Source organism: Nestor notabilis, unplaced genomic scaffold (genome assembly GCF_000696875.1).
Source record: "Nestor notabilis isolate BGI_N333 unplaced genomic scaffold, ASM69687v1 scaffold2495, whole genome shotgun sequence".
Lineage (NCBI taxonomy): Eukaryota > Metazoa > Chordata > Aves > Psittaciformes > Psittacidae > Nestor > Nestor notabilis.
The window spans coordinates 98,171-116,207 of record NW_009928790.1 but is presented as its reverse complement, the minus strand read 5'-3'; the positions used below and the strand labels follow the sequence as shown (position 1 = coordinate 116,207).

Sequence of the window (18,037 nt, the reverse complement as noted above, 5' to 3'; positions counted from 1 at the left end):
GGATGTCCCACTCATTGGAAGCATTCAAGTCCAGGTTGCATGGGGCTTTGTGCAACCTACTCTAGTGAAAGATTTCCTTGCCCATGGCAAGGGCATTGGAATGGGATGATCTTTGAGAAGTTCCTTCCAACCCAAACTATTGTACGATTCTATGCTATGAATATATCCCTTTAGGTGTGTTCCCAACTCCCCTCATTGCAGGTGTTGAAGGCCCCCCTATCTGCCTGTCTGGCCTGCATTCTAGGTAGGTTTGTTGCTTGCTAGGGATATGGATCCAGGACATTGTGGAGGGACTGTTGAAGTTTGTCTGTCCTTCGGATTATCCCCTTCTGCTGCAACAACAGTACTGCCAGGGATGACCTGGTGGGTATCATGCATGTCTACATGACTCTAGGGGAAAGAGCGTAGGGTCTCAGTTGTCATTTTCTATGTTCTTGCTGACATGAATTAAGAGATTGAGGAGGACTGCATGGATCCTTTGGATCAACAGTTAGTTGCACTGCTGGTGTTGGCAACAATTTTCCAGATTCAACTTTAGGGCATCATGAGGATCAGGAACGCTAGGAAGAGACAGAATCCATCTGACCATGCAAAACCACCTGTTCCAACAGACTGGTCAACCTGGAAAGGACACCTCAAAACTAGGAATGATAGGAGAGGGAGATGATGGACAAAATCAAGTGAGGAAGTAATGGACTGGACTGAGAACTAAAGCCTTCAGGGCAGAGTGAAAAGTTGAGACAGTGGAAACAACAAACCAGGGCTGAACAGAATGCACTAGAGCATCTGAAGTCCAAACACAAAAATAAAGCGCTGCTGTGAAGACATTTTTTCTGAGAAATCAACACAAATGGATGCCTTTCTGAAGTGCCTGCATATTAATGCACACAACATGGGGAACAAACAAATTGAGTTCTTTATGTACATGAAAGACTACAAATTCATCATGACTATAAAGACATGGTGGAATAGCTCACGACTGGTAAGGTGCCATAGATAGATACAGGCCCTTTAGAAGAGAATAGCCAGGTCAATGATGAAAGGCAGTTAACATTTATGTAAGCAAGCAGCAAGGGTGCATGGAACTCTGCCTAGGGACAGATGATGAGAGGGCTGAGAATTTATAGATTAGGATTAGAGGACAGACTATAGGTGGTGGCATTGTGGCAGGTATCAGTTACTGACTGCCTAATATGGGGGAAGCAGTTGGAGCTTTCTTCAGACAACTGGAAGAAGCCTAAGATTCACAGCCATTGGTACTTATTGCTGACTTCAATCAACCTGGTATCTGCTGGTGGGACAACATAGCTGGGCATAAACAATCCAGGAGTTTTCTGGAATTTTATAATGATAACTTGCCAGCACAGGTGATTGGGGAGCTGACAAAATCTCTACTCTGTAAACATGAGGGCTCAACTGGCCCTCATGCTTACAAGAAGGAAGAACTGGTGGTGGAAGTTAAAGCTGAGATGGTCTTGGTTGCAACAGCCATGAAACTGTGATGTTCAAGATCCTCAGAAAAGGCAACAAGTCAAATAGAATCACAGCCCTGGCCTTCAGGGAAGCAGGCTCTTTCATGCACAGGGACCTGACTGGAAGAGTGACATGGGAAGTGGTCCTGAAGACAAGAGGGATCCAGGAGGGCAGATTGATTTTCAAGGATCATTTCCTCCAAGCTCAAGAAAGTTCTATTCCAAAAAGCAGGAAATCATGCAAAAGTAGCAGAGGTTCTGCATGGATAAGCAAGAAGCTCCTAACTGAGTTCAGGAATAAAAAGGAAGTGTCTAAGAGGTGGAAGTAATTTCAGATGACCCAGGAGGAATATAAAAACTGTCAAAGCATGCAAGGATGTGGTTAGGAAAACTAAACCACCTGTATTTGAAACTAATAAAGGTTATGGAAGACAAAAAAGGAAGGGTTTCCGCAGGTATATCATCCCTCTTATAATGCACTTAAGAGAGCTAAGGGGACTGGCCACAGTCATTATGAGGTCACATTTATTTACGTTTGAAAGGTAGCAGTGACTGGGAGAAGTTCCTAAAGACTGGAAGAGAACTAATGTCACTCCTATTGTCCATAAATGCATGGGGAACTACAATCTGATCAGACTCATTTCAATCCCTGTGAAGGTAAAGGAGCTTATAATCTTAAAACCATTTCCAAACAGAGGAAAAATGAGGAGATCATTGGAAATAGCATGGATTTATGAAGGGAAAATAATAACTCATCAAACTAATAGCCTTCCACAGAGATATAATTGATTTTGTGAGTGAAAGGGAGTGTTTGGTATTGATTTATCAAGAGTTTTGATGCTATATTTGTAATGTCCTCACAGATAACTGATAAGTACAGGCTGTTCAGGTAGACAATGAAGTGGACTGAGAACAGGCTGAACTGCCTGTCTGAAGGAGTTTTTGTCAGTGGCACAAAGTCAAGCTACATCTATTCACTTATGGAATATCCCATGGATTGATACTGGTTTCGTTATGTTCAATACCGTCATTAATGACCTGGATGATGAAGCAGAGTTTACATTCAGCAAGTTTGCAGCCAATAAAAATTTGGAGCACTGATCGACACATCAGAGGGTTTTGTTGCAATTTAGAGGAACCCAGACAGGCTGGTGAAATGGGCTGACAGGAATGACATGCCATTTAACAAAGGGAAGTGGATCTAGGGATGTTAGTGGAGGACTTCATATCATATTGAAGTAACATGCAAGTGTTTCTTTTAGACATTTCTTTTAGACATTACACATTATCTTTCATTTCTTTACTTCTAGGGTCCGAGGTGGTTGGCTTTGATGGGAAAAGTTATCTAATTTACACGTTTAATCAAAAACTCATGAGTGCACATGTGATTTCTCTGAAGTTTAAGACACTGCAAAGTGATGGAATTCTCCTCCACAGAGAAGGACAAAATGGAGACCACATCACCCTGGAATTAACTAAAGGGAAGCTGTCCCTACTCATTAATTTAGGTAACAGCTACAGCCTCATAAAATCTAATACAGTTATTAGGTATTATTTGACTAAAACTTCTTTCAATTTAGTAAGTGGATTTTAATGTATAGAGCATCATTAACTAGCAATATCTATTAGAATAATTAATTTTATATGGAATTAATAGTTTGTTGTGTTTTTTTTTCCTTTCAAGGTGATACTAAAACTCATCCTTCTAATGCCCAAATTAATATTAAGCTGGGTAGCCTTTTGGATGATCAGCAGTGGCATTCTGTTCTCATTGAGCAATTTAACAATCAAGTAAACTTTACAGTGGATAAACACACTCATCATTTTCATACAAAAGGAGAATTGAATTATTTGGACCTTGATTCTGAGGTGTGAAAATTACTTTTCCGTTATTATCGTTATTAACTTTGATATGTAAATGCAGTGAAATGAGCAAAGGATATAGAACATAAAGAAGTTTGTAGTGCTTATGACTAGGGATTTTCTGTCTCGTAAAAGACTGAATCAAAGAAAACAAGATGTTCTTAAATTACTAATGCTCCACTAGACTTGCAACTAAAAATTTTCAAAAGACCATCTTTTTAATCTCAATTTCATTTTAATATCTTTGTTTCAGTAGTGCTACAAATGTGGAAAATGTATCTAGAAAAACATATAGAAATTATGTTCTATATATATTCTATAGAAAAGTATATAGAAAAATATAAGAAACGTAAGGAATGAACCCCAACTCTAAGTAATCAATTTATGGCTTGATGGAAATTACAATAAATTAGCATAAAATCATTTTAGAAATGTTTATATTCAAACTTCAATTCCTGTTAAATCTGTCACATGCACTGTGAAAAAATCTTGTTTATGTGTATCGTAGATTCATGAAAAGGAGTAGATGTAATTTGCTGTGAGTTTCCCACCTATGGTTGAAAATACCACTATTTCACAGCTGTAATACGATGACTAGCTGCTTTATGTTCTTCCCTAACCTGTTTGTTGGATGAGAAAATGAGTGATAGAACAGAGTGCCTGGAGCCTGCAGATCTAAATTACTTCATTCTACTCATTCGAGTTTTTAAGCAGTTTAGAGTGAGGTTGCATGCTGTTCTGTGTCTGCATTATCCCATTTCAAAAATATCATTCACAAGATTAAAGTAATGATTCTGCTTTAAATTTATGAATCTAAACCACAATGCCAAGACTTGGAGGATCACTTGAATTATGAAAAATTAAAAAAAAAAAAAAAAAAGAGGAGGGAACAAATGCTAGCATTAACTGTTTAGCAAATAGATATATTTTCCTATCCCCCCCCCCAAATATTGCAAATTAATTTTTCCTCTCTTCCACATACTGTAGTTTGAAGTATGTGTTACAAATACAAGGTAGAAAGGAACGCAGAAGCTGGAAAAAAGCCTGAAAACATCCAAAAAATGATGAACCACTCTATTTACAATTGCATTTTTTAGTATAAAAATTTCTTAATTTAATAACTGAATTAAACATGATTTTTTTATATAAAATGATTTTAAATATTAAGTGAATTTCAAAATTAAGAAAAAATAATTTGAAATTACCTTTTCTACAATGTCAACCAGAATAACTTTGAAATGAGTGAGTTCAAAAGTCCGCTTAAATTGGCATCCTGTATCTGATAGTGCCCAGGAGTGGAAACGTAGACCAGAGCATAACTGAGGTCACAGTTGTGTCGATGTTTTTCTAAAATAGTCTACTGTTTTCTAACAGTTTCTGCCTCAGGGACTTGTTAAGACAGAGTGATATTCTTGAATTTAATAGCTGTCAATGGATTTTTATTCTTATTAGATCTTCCAATCTCTTTCTGAATCAGAAACATACATCATCACATCAGGCAACTGCACAGCCCAAGCATTTTGAAAGGGAAAAAGTTATCTATCTATCACCTTCATTTGTTTCCAATCTGCCCTAGAATAATTTAATTTGATGCATTCTTGTTCTCCACTATGGTAGTTATAAAATGCACACAGGGGAGAAGTCAGACTCAAATTTCCTAAAGAAGTTGTTAACAAATTCTCTTCTCCCTCTTCACACTGTCTAGCATGGTCTGTATGCACTGGACTTTGTTCCTCTTCTCCTTGGTTTCGCATCTATAATGGACCCTGAGAACTAATAAGACTATAGTAAGACTGTTAAAAGTAAGCAACTGTTAAAAGGTACTCTTAGAAGAAAAAAACAAACAAAATACCAAACATATCAGAATATTTTAAGGCATACATATGACTGAATATAACCTAATTTTTGTTATCCAGTTCTTTTAATACATAGATGTGATACAAGGAAACAACCAAGAAACAGCAGATTCATTTCTGTCCAGTCTTTGACTTCTGATCTTATGTTATTGGGAACTTCATTCTTAGAAAATTACTTAATAGTATCATTGATTTCTCTTCTCTTTCTAAGCTCAGCTTTGGAGGGATGCCAGTGCCTGGAAAATCAGGGACATTGTCACACAGGAACTTTCATGGGTGTTTTGAAAATATTTATTATAATGGAGTGAACATTATTGACGTGGCCAGGAGGCATAAGTCTCAGATCTACTTTGTGGTAAGAGATTCATAGCTAAGAAAGAAAAAATAAGTAAAATAAGAAGAAAAAGACAACAACCACTTTCATATGCAGTATGACAGTGCAGGATGTATTTTATTCTTCAGTGCTTTAGCAGATATTTAGATGTGTGTGATATCTCACTGTTTTGTAGTACGTCACTGTTGTGCATGTAGGAAAGCCAGTGAGTAAAATAAGATGTATTTGAAGTCATCGAAGGTCTGGCTTTGAGTTCTGTACCTGGGTAGTAAGAACACCAGCAGTACATTTTAAAAGCCTTCTGTTGCTGAGGACATTGAACCACTCTGTTTTCTCCAGAGCATTATGATTTTGGTAGATAAGTTCTTCTTGTCAATTCATATTACCCTTTGTCCGACGAGCTATACTTTAGGCTGGTGGGTTTAGAGTATTTATTGTGACATGGCCAACAGCTGTATTAGCCTAATTGCTATCTTTTAGAGAAGTAGTTCCAATAGTGAATAGGTTTTCTTCTCAGTTGCAGAAGGTTATTTATATATTTTACTAAGACTTTTGTTGTTCATTTTTACTTTATTAATTTATATTTTCCCAGTAGTACCAGAGCCATCTCTATTTGCAATATTTATTTATTTAACAATAGGATATACAAACTTATGATGGAAACAATCACTTCAAAATAATTAACCAAATATGAAATGTTTTCAAGCTCCAAATCTTTTGATTTGGATTTCACTTCTGAATATGAACGATAAAATTTGTTTCCCTGTTCCAGAAAAAATGGATGACAGGCATCTTTTCTTATGTGAAGCTCATCTGAAATATTCCAGAATTAATTAAACTGATACCTCCATATAGTATCCTGTTCATGATGCTGATGGCTGTTGGGGAGAGGGTAGTTGCAGGAAGTTCTGTGGGAGCTAGTGAAAGCGGAACTATGAAATTATTGTCATAGGAAATATCATCATCTTTATCTTAAATAATTTAAACTGTTGTGGTACTTTCAGATCCTTTTAGGAAATGTTTTATAACGTATCTAAGTTACCATAGAATCCTTGTTAAATAGCCTCTTTGCTGGTTTGATACAGTATCAGGCAGCTGTCCAGATAACACAGAAGGGAAATCTGCAGATGTCAGGCTTTTGGCATTTGACAAGGTTTGTCAACCTGATGACTGTCTTTTCACTGGGTCAGTTCAGTTGACAATTCATTTCTCTACAGCTGAGTTCATAGCACAGAGCTTTTATCTATTTATATTTCTCTTTTGAAGAAAAATAAATCTAGATAAAATCTAATGTCTTGCCATGCCAGGAGCTAGAAAGTATTTTTCTTAAATTGATTTTTTTAGCTTTTTACTATAAGGTAAAATTTTTATGTATGTTCAAAAGTTTAAAAGTTCTTTGTGTTGAACACAAATATAGTTTGAATTCTGAAGACATTAATCTTTTAGTAATCTTATCTACAGAACAAATTAGCTAGAGTTCAAAGGGTGCCAGCAAGTCATACTGTGCACTATCAAGAGTCATAATGCATTAACTCTTACACCAGATGCAAAAAGTGCATTATTCCCATTCCAGTCTTATCTATATCACTCAGTACAAACATAAATGCAGGTTAAGCTCAGAGTTTGTCAATGAACTCATCCACAAGTTTATCTAGGTACCCAAGAACCAGTGATTTCAGAAGCAGTCAAACACAGAATAAAGACTAGGTACCTAAATGCAACTCATTATCTGGTCCATATGGCCACTCTTGAAAATGTTTCCATTTGATTTATGAAGTATGTGTTTTACATTTATAAGTAGCAGTAGTTTATATGTGGAACTTTTTCTATTTGTGGAAACAAATACTGGGGACTGTGCACATCTCCAGTTGCACTGATTTAGAAAGACTGCTGCTCGGTTTGGCAAAATTATTATTTTTTTTTTTTTTTTCTCAAATATAACACTGCCTAAAACAATCAGTAGCCAAGCTCAACGTTTTTCTCTTCATACTAGCATTTAGACCCATACAAATATTTGTACCAAACTTTGCATTCAGTGGCATTTTCTCTGATGTTCATAAATTTGTCAAGTCCCTAAAGCCTCCAGAGGCTGAGCCAAAATAGAAAGAAAGGAGATCTGTCTAACTCCTGAAGTACCATTAAATCAGACATATAAATTAGGATTTTTACTTCACTCTCTTGGTCCTTGCCACTGTCTGTTCAGGCAGATATGTCTGTTCTGGTCAAAGAGCTAGATAAATATTCTCAAACTGATGATATTCTTACATACTCATACATGATTTTTAGACTAACACATTCCAGAGTTACAAATATTAGGTTCTATGCACAACGTTTCGAAACTCTGTAGTTTCCATACAAAAGTTCTCATGACTTTCCTTCCCTGAATGTTCCTAATGACATATTTCTTTCGTTTATTTCTAGGGCAACATATCCTTTTCATGTTCAGAGCCACAAGTGGTTCCTGTCACTTTTCTGAGCCCCAGTAGTTACCTGGCACTGCCAGGCACATCAGGGCAAGATGAAGCATTCGTCAGTTTCCAGTTTCGCACCTGGAACAAGGAGGGACTTCTATTATCTAGTAAAGTACACCAGGCTTCAGGTGGTTTCCTTTTATATCTGAGTGATGGGAAAGTTAAAATCAGTCTTCATAAACCAGGAAAAGCGCTGAGTGACATCACTGCAGGTAAAAGAAATTAAGTAAAAAAAAAAAAAAAAGAAAGAAAAAAAGATTATTATATTGTAAAGTCATTCAAATTAGTACCTACGTTCTTGACAAGTTTTATGACTAGTATGTGTGTAACTCTGCTTTACGTGTGTGAATTTTAATACCTAAAGTTTATAAATACTGTCTCTTCTCACAAGCCCATATCTATGCTTTTTTTCCCCATGACTGAGTAGAAATTACTTGCAATAATATAGACTGCAAAGGAGAGTCATTTGTATGTGTTTACATACATATATATGCACTCAACATGAGAACAGAAAGACTGCTGGCCTAGCCAGGAATCTCATTCTTTCCTGAAATATAAGACCAAGACAGAGCTGACATCATCTTTATCTTTCACATCTTTTTGAATAATAATATCACCATGTGATAATATCAATACCTTTACCTAGCAGTGCTTCATCAGTAGTATACTATGCTCTGACATTCCATGCACCACAGCCTCCTCAGTTTCTCATCTTTTATGTGAACAATTGATTTTTGCCCCTTTCTTGTAGAGGATAAAATTGTCATTACAAAGAAGGCATGAACATGAGGAAATTAGGCTGAGATTGGTGTGGTTTCTGTATGGAACAATATTACAGAGACCTAATAGCTGGAGGAATATGTCCTAGAAGCAATGGATAATTGGGCTGCAAAATACACAGTGGTGATATCCAAAGCATCAGTTGCTTCTAGGTTCATTTTGAATGGTACACAATCACATATTTCATAATCATAAAACAGTATTATCAGTGAAAATGAAGCCAAGTTAGTTCCAGTAATGTAATACATACATAAACTGAATTAAGAGGTGAACAACAAATGTGTTTTCCTTTGATACTTAGAAAGCAAGTTAAGGATTTGAATGTGTGAATAACTCAACCTTGTATAGGATATATTCATTGGAGTGATAGGAACCAAACCAAAGGCATATTTCAGGGGAGTTCTCAAGCCAGAATATAGAGAGTTTAATGATGTTGTTTATTGTTAGTTTGCCTTGGGCAAGAACACACACAATAAGTAAGCTAGGAAGTTACTGACATAAAAATAAACTATAAATAATAAAATAATTTACTAAGTAAAAAAACCCCAAAACATAAGAATTAAAGCCTCCAAATCTATTTCAGACCTCACAGAATTTAAAAAATTATGTAAAAGAGGGAGAAATTTCCACAAAAAATGTATACTTGGTATACAAAAAATAAGAGTTACTCACTTGATTTATTCACAAATTACCAGCTTTCCAGCCACAGGATTTGAGGATGAGGCCCCCTTGATCTTAGTTCTGTGTTTCTATTTCTTTTAGATTGAGTCCTTACTTCAATTCCCAATATCAAATGAAAATTCCTTTGAGGGGGGAAAAAGGCAAAATAAAATGTTAAACCTAACTCTGAAGCTCATCGTGTTTTTACAGGTGTATAATGATTAAAAATAAAATTTTAATCAGTTGATTATTTCAATTCAGGAAAAGGCTCTAAGCCAGTAATGACCACAGACAATGCTGGAATTTACAGAAATATTTTTATCCTGTTTCTGTGGGTGATATCTAGTATTTGTTGTAGTCTAAAATAACTGATGCACAGAGTTCCCTAGGCTCATAATTTGAAAATGTCAATTCCTTAATAAGAATGTCAGTGGTATGTAGTTAACAGTGATTAATTTGGTTTTCTGGGAGCTCTTGCAATTGCAGTTCAATTAGGTGATGTACACTATTGCTGTGCAACGTCATTTTAATAGACCGGCTGAAGGTGCTGGCAGTTTGAACAGCTATAGACTTGAATACAGAGCATTTTATTCAATTTCCAAGTTGGAACACAATACATAATGTATTAGCTGAAACAGCCCAAAATACATCTTGACACTACAGTGAAACAAAATCTAATGTTCTCATGCTATGCTAAGTCTATTCTTCATAAAGTCTAACAGGAAGAGTTGTGTTTGTCCTGGTAAGGACAGAATATACTGCAAAACCATGTTATTCTCTTATGAGAAAGAAGTTATCTAATAAAACCATATAGGGAACCTTTTCTGGGTTTTTTTAAGTGTTTATTATTACACTCACTGAAGCAATTCTAATATGCATTTGGAGATTGAGTAATTAAATTACGGATGACTGGACAGGTTTGTTCTCCTACAGGAGAGGACTTATGACCTGACTTTCATATACACACACACAAACACACAAACACACACACGCAGTATATTTCTTTTTGCACAGCTTTTAAATTCATTATCATGATTTTTAAAGATTTCTTCAAACATATAAAGACAAGGAGAATGGCATGTTAATTCATGAGTGATTGAATTATAATAAGCTGCATCCTTTCACTGAATAGTTGTTTAATATCTTTCCTTTGTATCCTCTTTTGCAAGCTAGTCATCAAGTATTCACAAAGAAATAACACAGATAAAAAAAAAACCACAGAAAGTTAATTCATGTTGAATTATGAGACTAAATTGAATTGCAACGTGTATAAATGTTTGAGTTCTTATTACTCAGTTTCTTCATATGACCCTATCTTTCTAAACAGCTTTTCATTTCCATGCAGCTTTTAATTAAGTGATGTTAACAATCGTTACATTTGGTGGTTTTACTTCAGACTAATCTATATATTACTTTCCCTAAACTAGTTTTTGTTTGTTTGTTTCTCACTGATCCAATAAATTATATACGTTGTATTTTACATATGTGTTCCTAAGGGTGTATGTCATTGTTCTGCAAGATGTCCCACAGTGGTTTTTTTTAGTATTTACATATTAAAATACTGAACATACTACTAATGAGAATAATGGATATCTTATAATAACTAGCTTTTTATGTGCTAAAAGTTTAAGTGCTATTCTTTTCCTCACTTGTTTTTGGTGAAGCATTTTAAAACTCCTAGTAGAACACCAGATATGTTTTTCAGATGGAATAGAAATGATGGCCTCCACTCTTTTGATGTTGTACCTCTCCTTGGCTTTGCAAGTAAATGTGAATTTAATCAAGTTTCTCAATTCAATGGCTATGATAAGCTTTTTTTATCAGGAGTGACTTATCCTTTCAGAATGGCATTCCTCAGTCCCCAGACTTAATGAAAGGGACTTTTGGAAAGTCTTAACTTGAGCTATATGAACATAGCTTAGTATCTCTAATCATGCCAGCCTGTATGAAGAGGACATTAAATATCCATCCCAAAATCATGTAGTAGGTCAATGTGATAAACTATAGTGAACAAACCAAAAAGTACAAAATTCATATAATCAATTTTCCAGTAACCAAAAAAATGTATCTGCTTCAGTCACTCATTCAGTCTCCTTCTCTATGCCTTACCTACCTTTACAATTAAATATTTCAGTATTTAGAATATGGCTTCTCATCAGAAGTTATTCAAACAGGATGCAAATCTAAGAATTAAAAGCAATTATACTTGCAACAATTGAAATAAAATTACAGAACTTACTGTTATATTTCAAATCTTCAACAATGACAGAGGTAGTCGGATTGAGTACATCCTCAGTAAATCTGCTGATGACACTAAACTGAGTGGTGCTGTTGATTCACTAGAGGAAAGGATGCCATCCAGAGGGGCCTTGGCAGGTTTGAGGAGTGGGCCCGTGTGAACCTCATGAAGTTCAACAGGCAAAGTGCAAGGCTTGCACCTGGGTCAGCACAATCACCATTATTAATACAGATGCAGGGGATGAATGGATTGAGAGCAGCCCTCCAGTGAAGTACTTAGGTATACTGGTGGATGAAAAACTGGATATGAACTGTCAATGTGTGCTTGCAACCCAGAAAGTGAATTGTATCCTGGGTTGCATAACAAGATGGTGGCCAACAGGTCAAGGCAGGTGATTCTCCCCCATTATGCATTTTCATGAGACCCCATCCAGAGCACTGCATCCAGCTCTGGGGTTCACAGCAGAAGAAAACCATGGACTTGTTGGGATGGGTCCAGAGGAGGCCCACAAAATTGACCAGAGGGCTGGAACACCTCTTCTACGAGGAAAGGCTGAGAGGGTTGAGGTTGCTCAGCCTGGAGAACAGAAGGCTTTAGGGTCACCTTATTACAGCCTTTCAATGACCTATAGCTGGAAGTGTTCAAGGTCAAATTGTATGAGGCTTTGAGCAACCTGGTCTAGTGGAATGTGTCCCTGCTCGTGATAGGGGGGTGGGAACTAGATGATCTTCAAGGTCTCTTCCAACCCAAACCATTCTATGATTCTAAGATTGTATGATTCTATGATCGTATGCTTTTATGTGTACATGACTCTATGATTCTATGAATAGGGTTGGAGAGATATTTTTTTCCCAGGGCCTGTACTGGCAAGACAAAGGGTAACAGTTTTAAATTGAAATAGATTAGATTTAGATGTGCTACCCCTGGAAATGTTCAAGGTTAGGCTGTATGGGGCTTTCAGCAACCTGACCTAGTAAAAGAAGTCCTTGCACATAGGAGGGAGACTGGACTGGATATCTTTAAAGGTTCCCTTAGGCCCAAATTATTGTATGATTTTATGATTGTTAAAGGAAAAATTTCTAAATCACATATAGCAGAGATGTGATTGAAGAAAACTTCATTCACCTGAAGTACCTCTAACAATAAAAAACCTACTTGCCTAATCTTAGAGGTGAGGTGAAAGAAGCCAGAGCTTTCCGTAGCTGGGGGTGGAGGCTATAAAGAAGGAAATATGTAGGAAAATGTTTCTTTTTTTTGATTATTATTTCAAGTCACTCATCTTAAAAACAGTGTGACGAATGACTTTATAGAGTATATATAGTCTATGCTATAAGATTTATCTCTTGCAGTTAACATATGGATCCTTTGTATGATGTCATTTAGCTATTTGAACCTTCTCATCTTCTTATTGTTATTTGTTTTCCTTCTGTTTGAACTAATCAGTTAACTGGTGGACTATTTCTCTACAATATACAAGACATTCTAGAGATAGTACATAAATACATGAAATTTTAAGAAGGAAATCACAGTCACAAATCATAGGTGCTCTGCAGTCAAGAAAAGATTTTACATCATTCTTTGTTCTTCACCAAGGGAAGTAGCTCTGTTCTGAAGAACACTCAAAAGCATGACTGACATAGAGCACTTCTTAAGGATAATAATGTGCTTACATACTGCCCTATAAAATTTATTTAAGACAATATATGCAAGTGCTTTCCAGAATTAGGACTTTAGATTTATTGCTGTGTTGATCTTACACCTACAGAGACATAGGTAATGTAAATTGGTGTTAAAGGTTACACTTCCAGAAAATTTTCCTATACATTTCCAATAAAAAAGATAACTAAAAGAAAACTGATTTTATGACATTGACATGACTGTTGCTGAAGCTTTTAGCAGGATTTTTCTATTTGAATGGGTTCTAATATAATGTCTACCTTTGATTTTGAAAGATGAAGAAATCCTTTGTAATAGTGAAGTAAAAATGTGTGTTACATGTAAAATACTGTATCAGCTGTCATAATGATATCTTAATGATACCCTTCTTAGATAGGAAGGGTATTTTTTATAGCTACCACTTTAAATGGATGTATTACTTGGATGTATTACTGATAATTCACAGAATCACAGAATGGTTTTGGGCTGGAAAGGACCTTAAAGATCATCTAGTTCCAACCCGCCTGCCATGGGCAGGGACACCTTCCACTTGGCTCAAAGCCCAGTCCGACCTGGCCTTGAACACTGTCAGGGATGGGGCAGCCACAGCTTCACTGGGCAACCTGCTCCAGTGTCTCACCACCCTCACAGGCAAGAATTTCTTCCTTATATCTAATCTAAATCTCACCTCTGTTAGTTTAAAGCCAGAAGAGATATGTTTTTACAGAACGTGGTCACTACAGAAGCTTTCTGGTGCTGTTTTACAGTAAGTTTTATTATTACTAACATTTTACCTCAGTCTTTCTTTCTCTGTAGCTCATAAATGAAGTTAAAGTATTTAGTTACTTTGTCATAAAGACCCATCACAAAGCCTCTGGGTGTTTTACCACTTAACAGAGAGTGCTCCTGAAGCTGACGCTACAACACTGATGGTACACTGTTATAATGCACCATAGTAGAGGGCAGCAGCCTTCAAACAGCAAATGCAAATATTATTTTAAAGTTATAATCTTCACTGCTCCTGTTCATTTGCAGTACATCTTAATCCACCCTACAATGCATATGTGCAAACCACAGACTGTCACTTCCCTGCATCTTCCAACATCAGCAAAGTTCTTATGTGGCTTAAAGAAGTTGTCTGTCACAGAGGAAGGACTCTGCCCAAATTGCATCCCCTCCTGTGGCAGACCCTTTGCAGATCCCGTCCTTTCACAATCACGGCTTTTACATTGTCTGCATTGCACCCATCCTTTTTCACTATTGCACAACTTGGATCTTTATAAAAAATAATTGCTCTAACCTACCTTCATGACTAGGTGAAACATGAAAGTAATTTTAAAAGAGGTGCATATTAATCCTTAAGAGATGAACCTTTCTTTCTTACAAGACAATTTTAGGCTGTATTTTCGGAGTTTAAGAAATGCCAGAGATGCAGGAACACACCAAAGTTATCTGTAATTCTGCTCAACTAGCCATATAAGCACCTTTCAACAGGACATGTTTCCCCTTCTGATCAAATGAGGGCCTGACTCCAGCCTTTTCTGCTTGAGTTGCAAAGCTGTCCAGGTGCCTTTATGAAAGCTGTCACCAAGACCAGCATTTCCACTCTGTGACTAATCACACTGAAATAAAAGTATTTTTGTTTGGTGGGTTTATTTTAGGTGAAGATTTTTCTGTTTATTTGCTTTAAGCTTTTTCTCTAGATTAATTCTGAACTCAAATCCCTTGGAGAGAACAAAAAAGCCCAAACAATCCACCAAAAAACTTCATGCGATTTTGTCCTGTTTCTTAATCCATCTTTGAAGATGGTGTGGCATATTGATAAAAAACAATTACGTGTATTACAACAGTAACGCTTATTCACTAAAGTACTTTTATTTTCTTTTTTATCAGATGGTAGCAACGGAATGGAAAAAGGTTCTATCTTCACAAAGGACATTTGTGTTCTTTATTAGTTTTCTCTTCCTTTCACTATCATGTGGGGGTTTTATGGGGCCTATGATTACTCTACTGATATCTCCTCCTTTTGAGTCTATAACATTCAGGTAGTATAACAAATAATGGATGTTTATACTTCATTCTGCTTTCTATTTTCCTTCCAGGTGCTGGATTAAATAACGGCCAGTGGCATTCTGTATCCTTCTCTGTCAAAAGGAATCGTATCAGTGTAATAGTGGACAATGATGTGACCACATCTGCTCATGCCTCCATATCTCTGCAAATTTATTCAGGGGATGCTTTCTACTTTGGAGGTGAAATATTTTTATTTATGCTGGCAATATCTAACAGTTAATCATGATTTTTTTTCTGACATGTCTGATCAAATAACAAATTATTTTTCTTGCCTTAAGTCTTTTACTAGCTTGGATATCTCTCAAACAGTCCAATTTTCAGGCACTGCTATGATATTTTGATATGGTTGATATATGATAAGGTTGTGTTTCCTTAGAATTTTATTATGGTGGGTAAAATAATATGCAACCCTAAGTTCTGGTCACTTTTCTGAACATAATTTTCTGGAATCATGCTCTGATAATTGAATATAATCTAGTTGACAATCAGACAGACACACAAAGATCTTGCATGTGTATTGTGTAGCTAAATCAATTTTTCATGAGAATCTTCCACTTGGATGACTTCAAGTTTTCAGCTTAAGTTAGTGCTTACTTACTTGTGCAAATATCCTCATAACAGAAACTCTTAATTTTTTATTTTCTTCTTTTACTACAGTAGCACAGCTTTCCCATCTTTGAAGAATACAACTTGTGCCTAAAAGCTATGCTTTGATATCTTCATTTCCCTAAGTATATTAAAAATTATCTGTCACCAAGCGATTTTGTCATTAATCAGATATATTGTTACTGACAGATTAGAACAGGTTGTAATGTCTAGGTCAGTTGGGAATGGACTGCATAATAGCAATATTAAACAGCATCCTAATACGTTATTCTACACTAGCCTAATGCTTCATCTTTTAGTAGCTTAGGAGTTAATAACTGAACAATTTTTTAAAATAACAATTCTCAGGTTTCTGAGAAAACTTAAAAATGTGTACAAAAGCCTAAGTTAATATGGACTAAGTCATTGTCCACAGATCAGTTCCCTTGAATCAACAGGTTGTAAAAAATTTTAATGCTCACAAGAAGACCATAAATATAGGAACTATTAACTGAGCATCCGTGTGACAGTTCACATCTCACACCTAGCCTTCTCTACTAAAAACACCTGTTGAACTGGCTGATAATCAGAGAAAGATACAGTGTATTGGCCTGAACAGCCAAAAAAAAAAAAAAAAAAAAATATAAAACAACCTTTTGGGTTTTTTTTTTTGTTTGTTTTAATTTATGTTATTTTTTTATTTTTTTAATTTTACTTCTGTGCTTCTCCAAGTTCCCAAATCTCTGATTAGGTGATCTGGACTATTTCAGGGTTGATGGCAGAGGTGAACAGAACAGGAGGGATTCCGGCAGTTGCAAAAACCAACATATTCAATTAAGTTGTACAAGGACATTTCTGTTTATCTTTTTGGAGAGTGGAAGGGGCAAATTAATTCTAAGAACACTTAAAGCACTAACTACATATCATTCCCTCAGTGTCTCTGATTTCAGCTTTGTAGCTGAAATCAGCAGCTTGAGCATGTCCTATGAACTCTGGGAGAACTTATAGAAGGTTTCTGAGTTTAGAAAACTGTTTATTAAAATTTTATGTTATATACGACAGTCAAAATGTAGACAATGCATTTTAACTTTCTTTCTAAATTTATATGAATATTTACCTTGTTTCTATATGCTGGTTCTTAAAACATGAATATCAGCCTTCCAGGATAAGTTTCCTGGGGAAACTATTGTCAGTTTTCTTGTTTTAATGAATGCAAAGTATGCAAGAAATGTGTATCCGTAGTTAGGAAAATGTGTAATAAACATGAAAATACTTTAGCTTTATGTCAGCACAATTTTTAGTCATTCTATCATCAAGGTTATACTACCTTTTCCCACTTCTGGGAATAATAACTCATTGCAACTACAAGGGAAAAAAAAATTTTCTTAATACACAAGTACAGTAAATATCATTATTAAAAGATTTCTAACTATGTTCAATATCTGCCTCACAATTAAAAGAAATCCTTGTTTTATTAATACTAATGATATTGCCTTTTCTCTAATATCTAGCAGACAACTTTTGCAAACAGACATACTCAAAAATCTGAAATAAAATTTTGTAGAACAGCTACAAGATAAAAACTTTGTTTGCCTGTTCTGGATTTTTTGCTCTTTTTTTTTCATCATGACCTCCAGTGCAAGTACCTTGTTTCCAAATGAGTGTTGGATTTTGTCCGGAAATTACAATCTTTATTTTATCTCTTTATTGAAGAATGCTGTATGTCAATGCCTTTCCTATACTGAGGAGTCTGGAACTACAGCACTCCAGATATGGTCTCACAAATGCCACACAGAGGGAAGGACCACGTTCTCAGTTCTGTTGGCTGTATTCTTGAGAATACAGCCCAGAATGCCATTGGCCTTCTGTGCTGCAAGAGCACATTCCTGGCTCATGGTCCACCTGCTAGCCACCAGGACCCCAGCCCTTTCTCTGTGGATCTAGGCAGTTATCCTTCAGCTTGGATAGTTGCATGGATTCATTCCATCTCATATTTAAGACCTTAAACTTGTTGTTTCTGAACTTTATGGCATTCCCGTCAGTTTGTT

At 35.9% G+C, this 18,037-nt stretch overlaps 1 protein-coding gene across 1 annotated transcript in view; it reads left to right on the top strand.

The window, feature by feature from the left end:
• Positions 1 to 18,037, top strand: part of CNTNAP4 (contactin associated protein-like 4) — a gene marked incomplete at its 5' end in the record, with an annotated part of 84,641 nt that overhangs the window by 6,555 nt on the left and 60,049 nt on the right. The window contains 5 exons of the mRNA XM_010014665.1: positions 2,783 to 2,980; positions 3,157 to 3,341; positions 5,403 to 5,546; positions 7,947 to 8,208; positions 15,434 to 15,583. Of these exons, the coding sequence (XP_010012967.1) occupies positions 2,783 to 2,980; positions 3,157 to 3,341; positions 5,403 to 5,546; positions 7,947 to 8,208; positions 15,434 to 15,583 (939 nt within the window). The remainder of the gene's footprint in view (positions 1 to 2,782; positions 2,981 to 3,156; positions 3,342 to 5,402; positions 5,547 to 7,946; positions 8,209 to 15,433; positions 15,584 to 18,037) is intronic.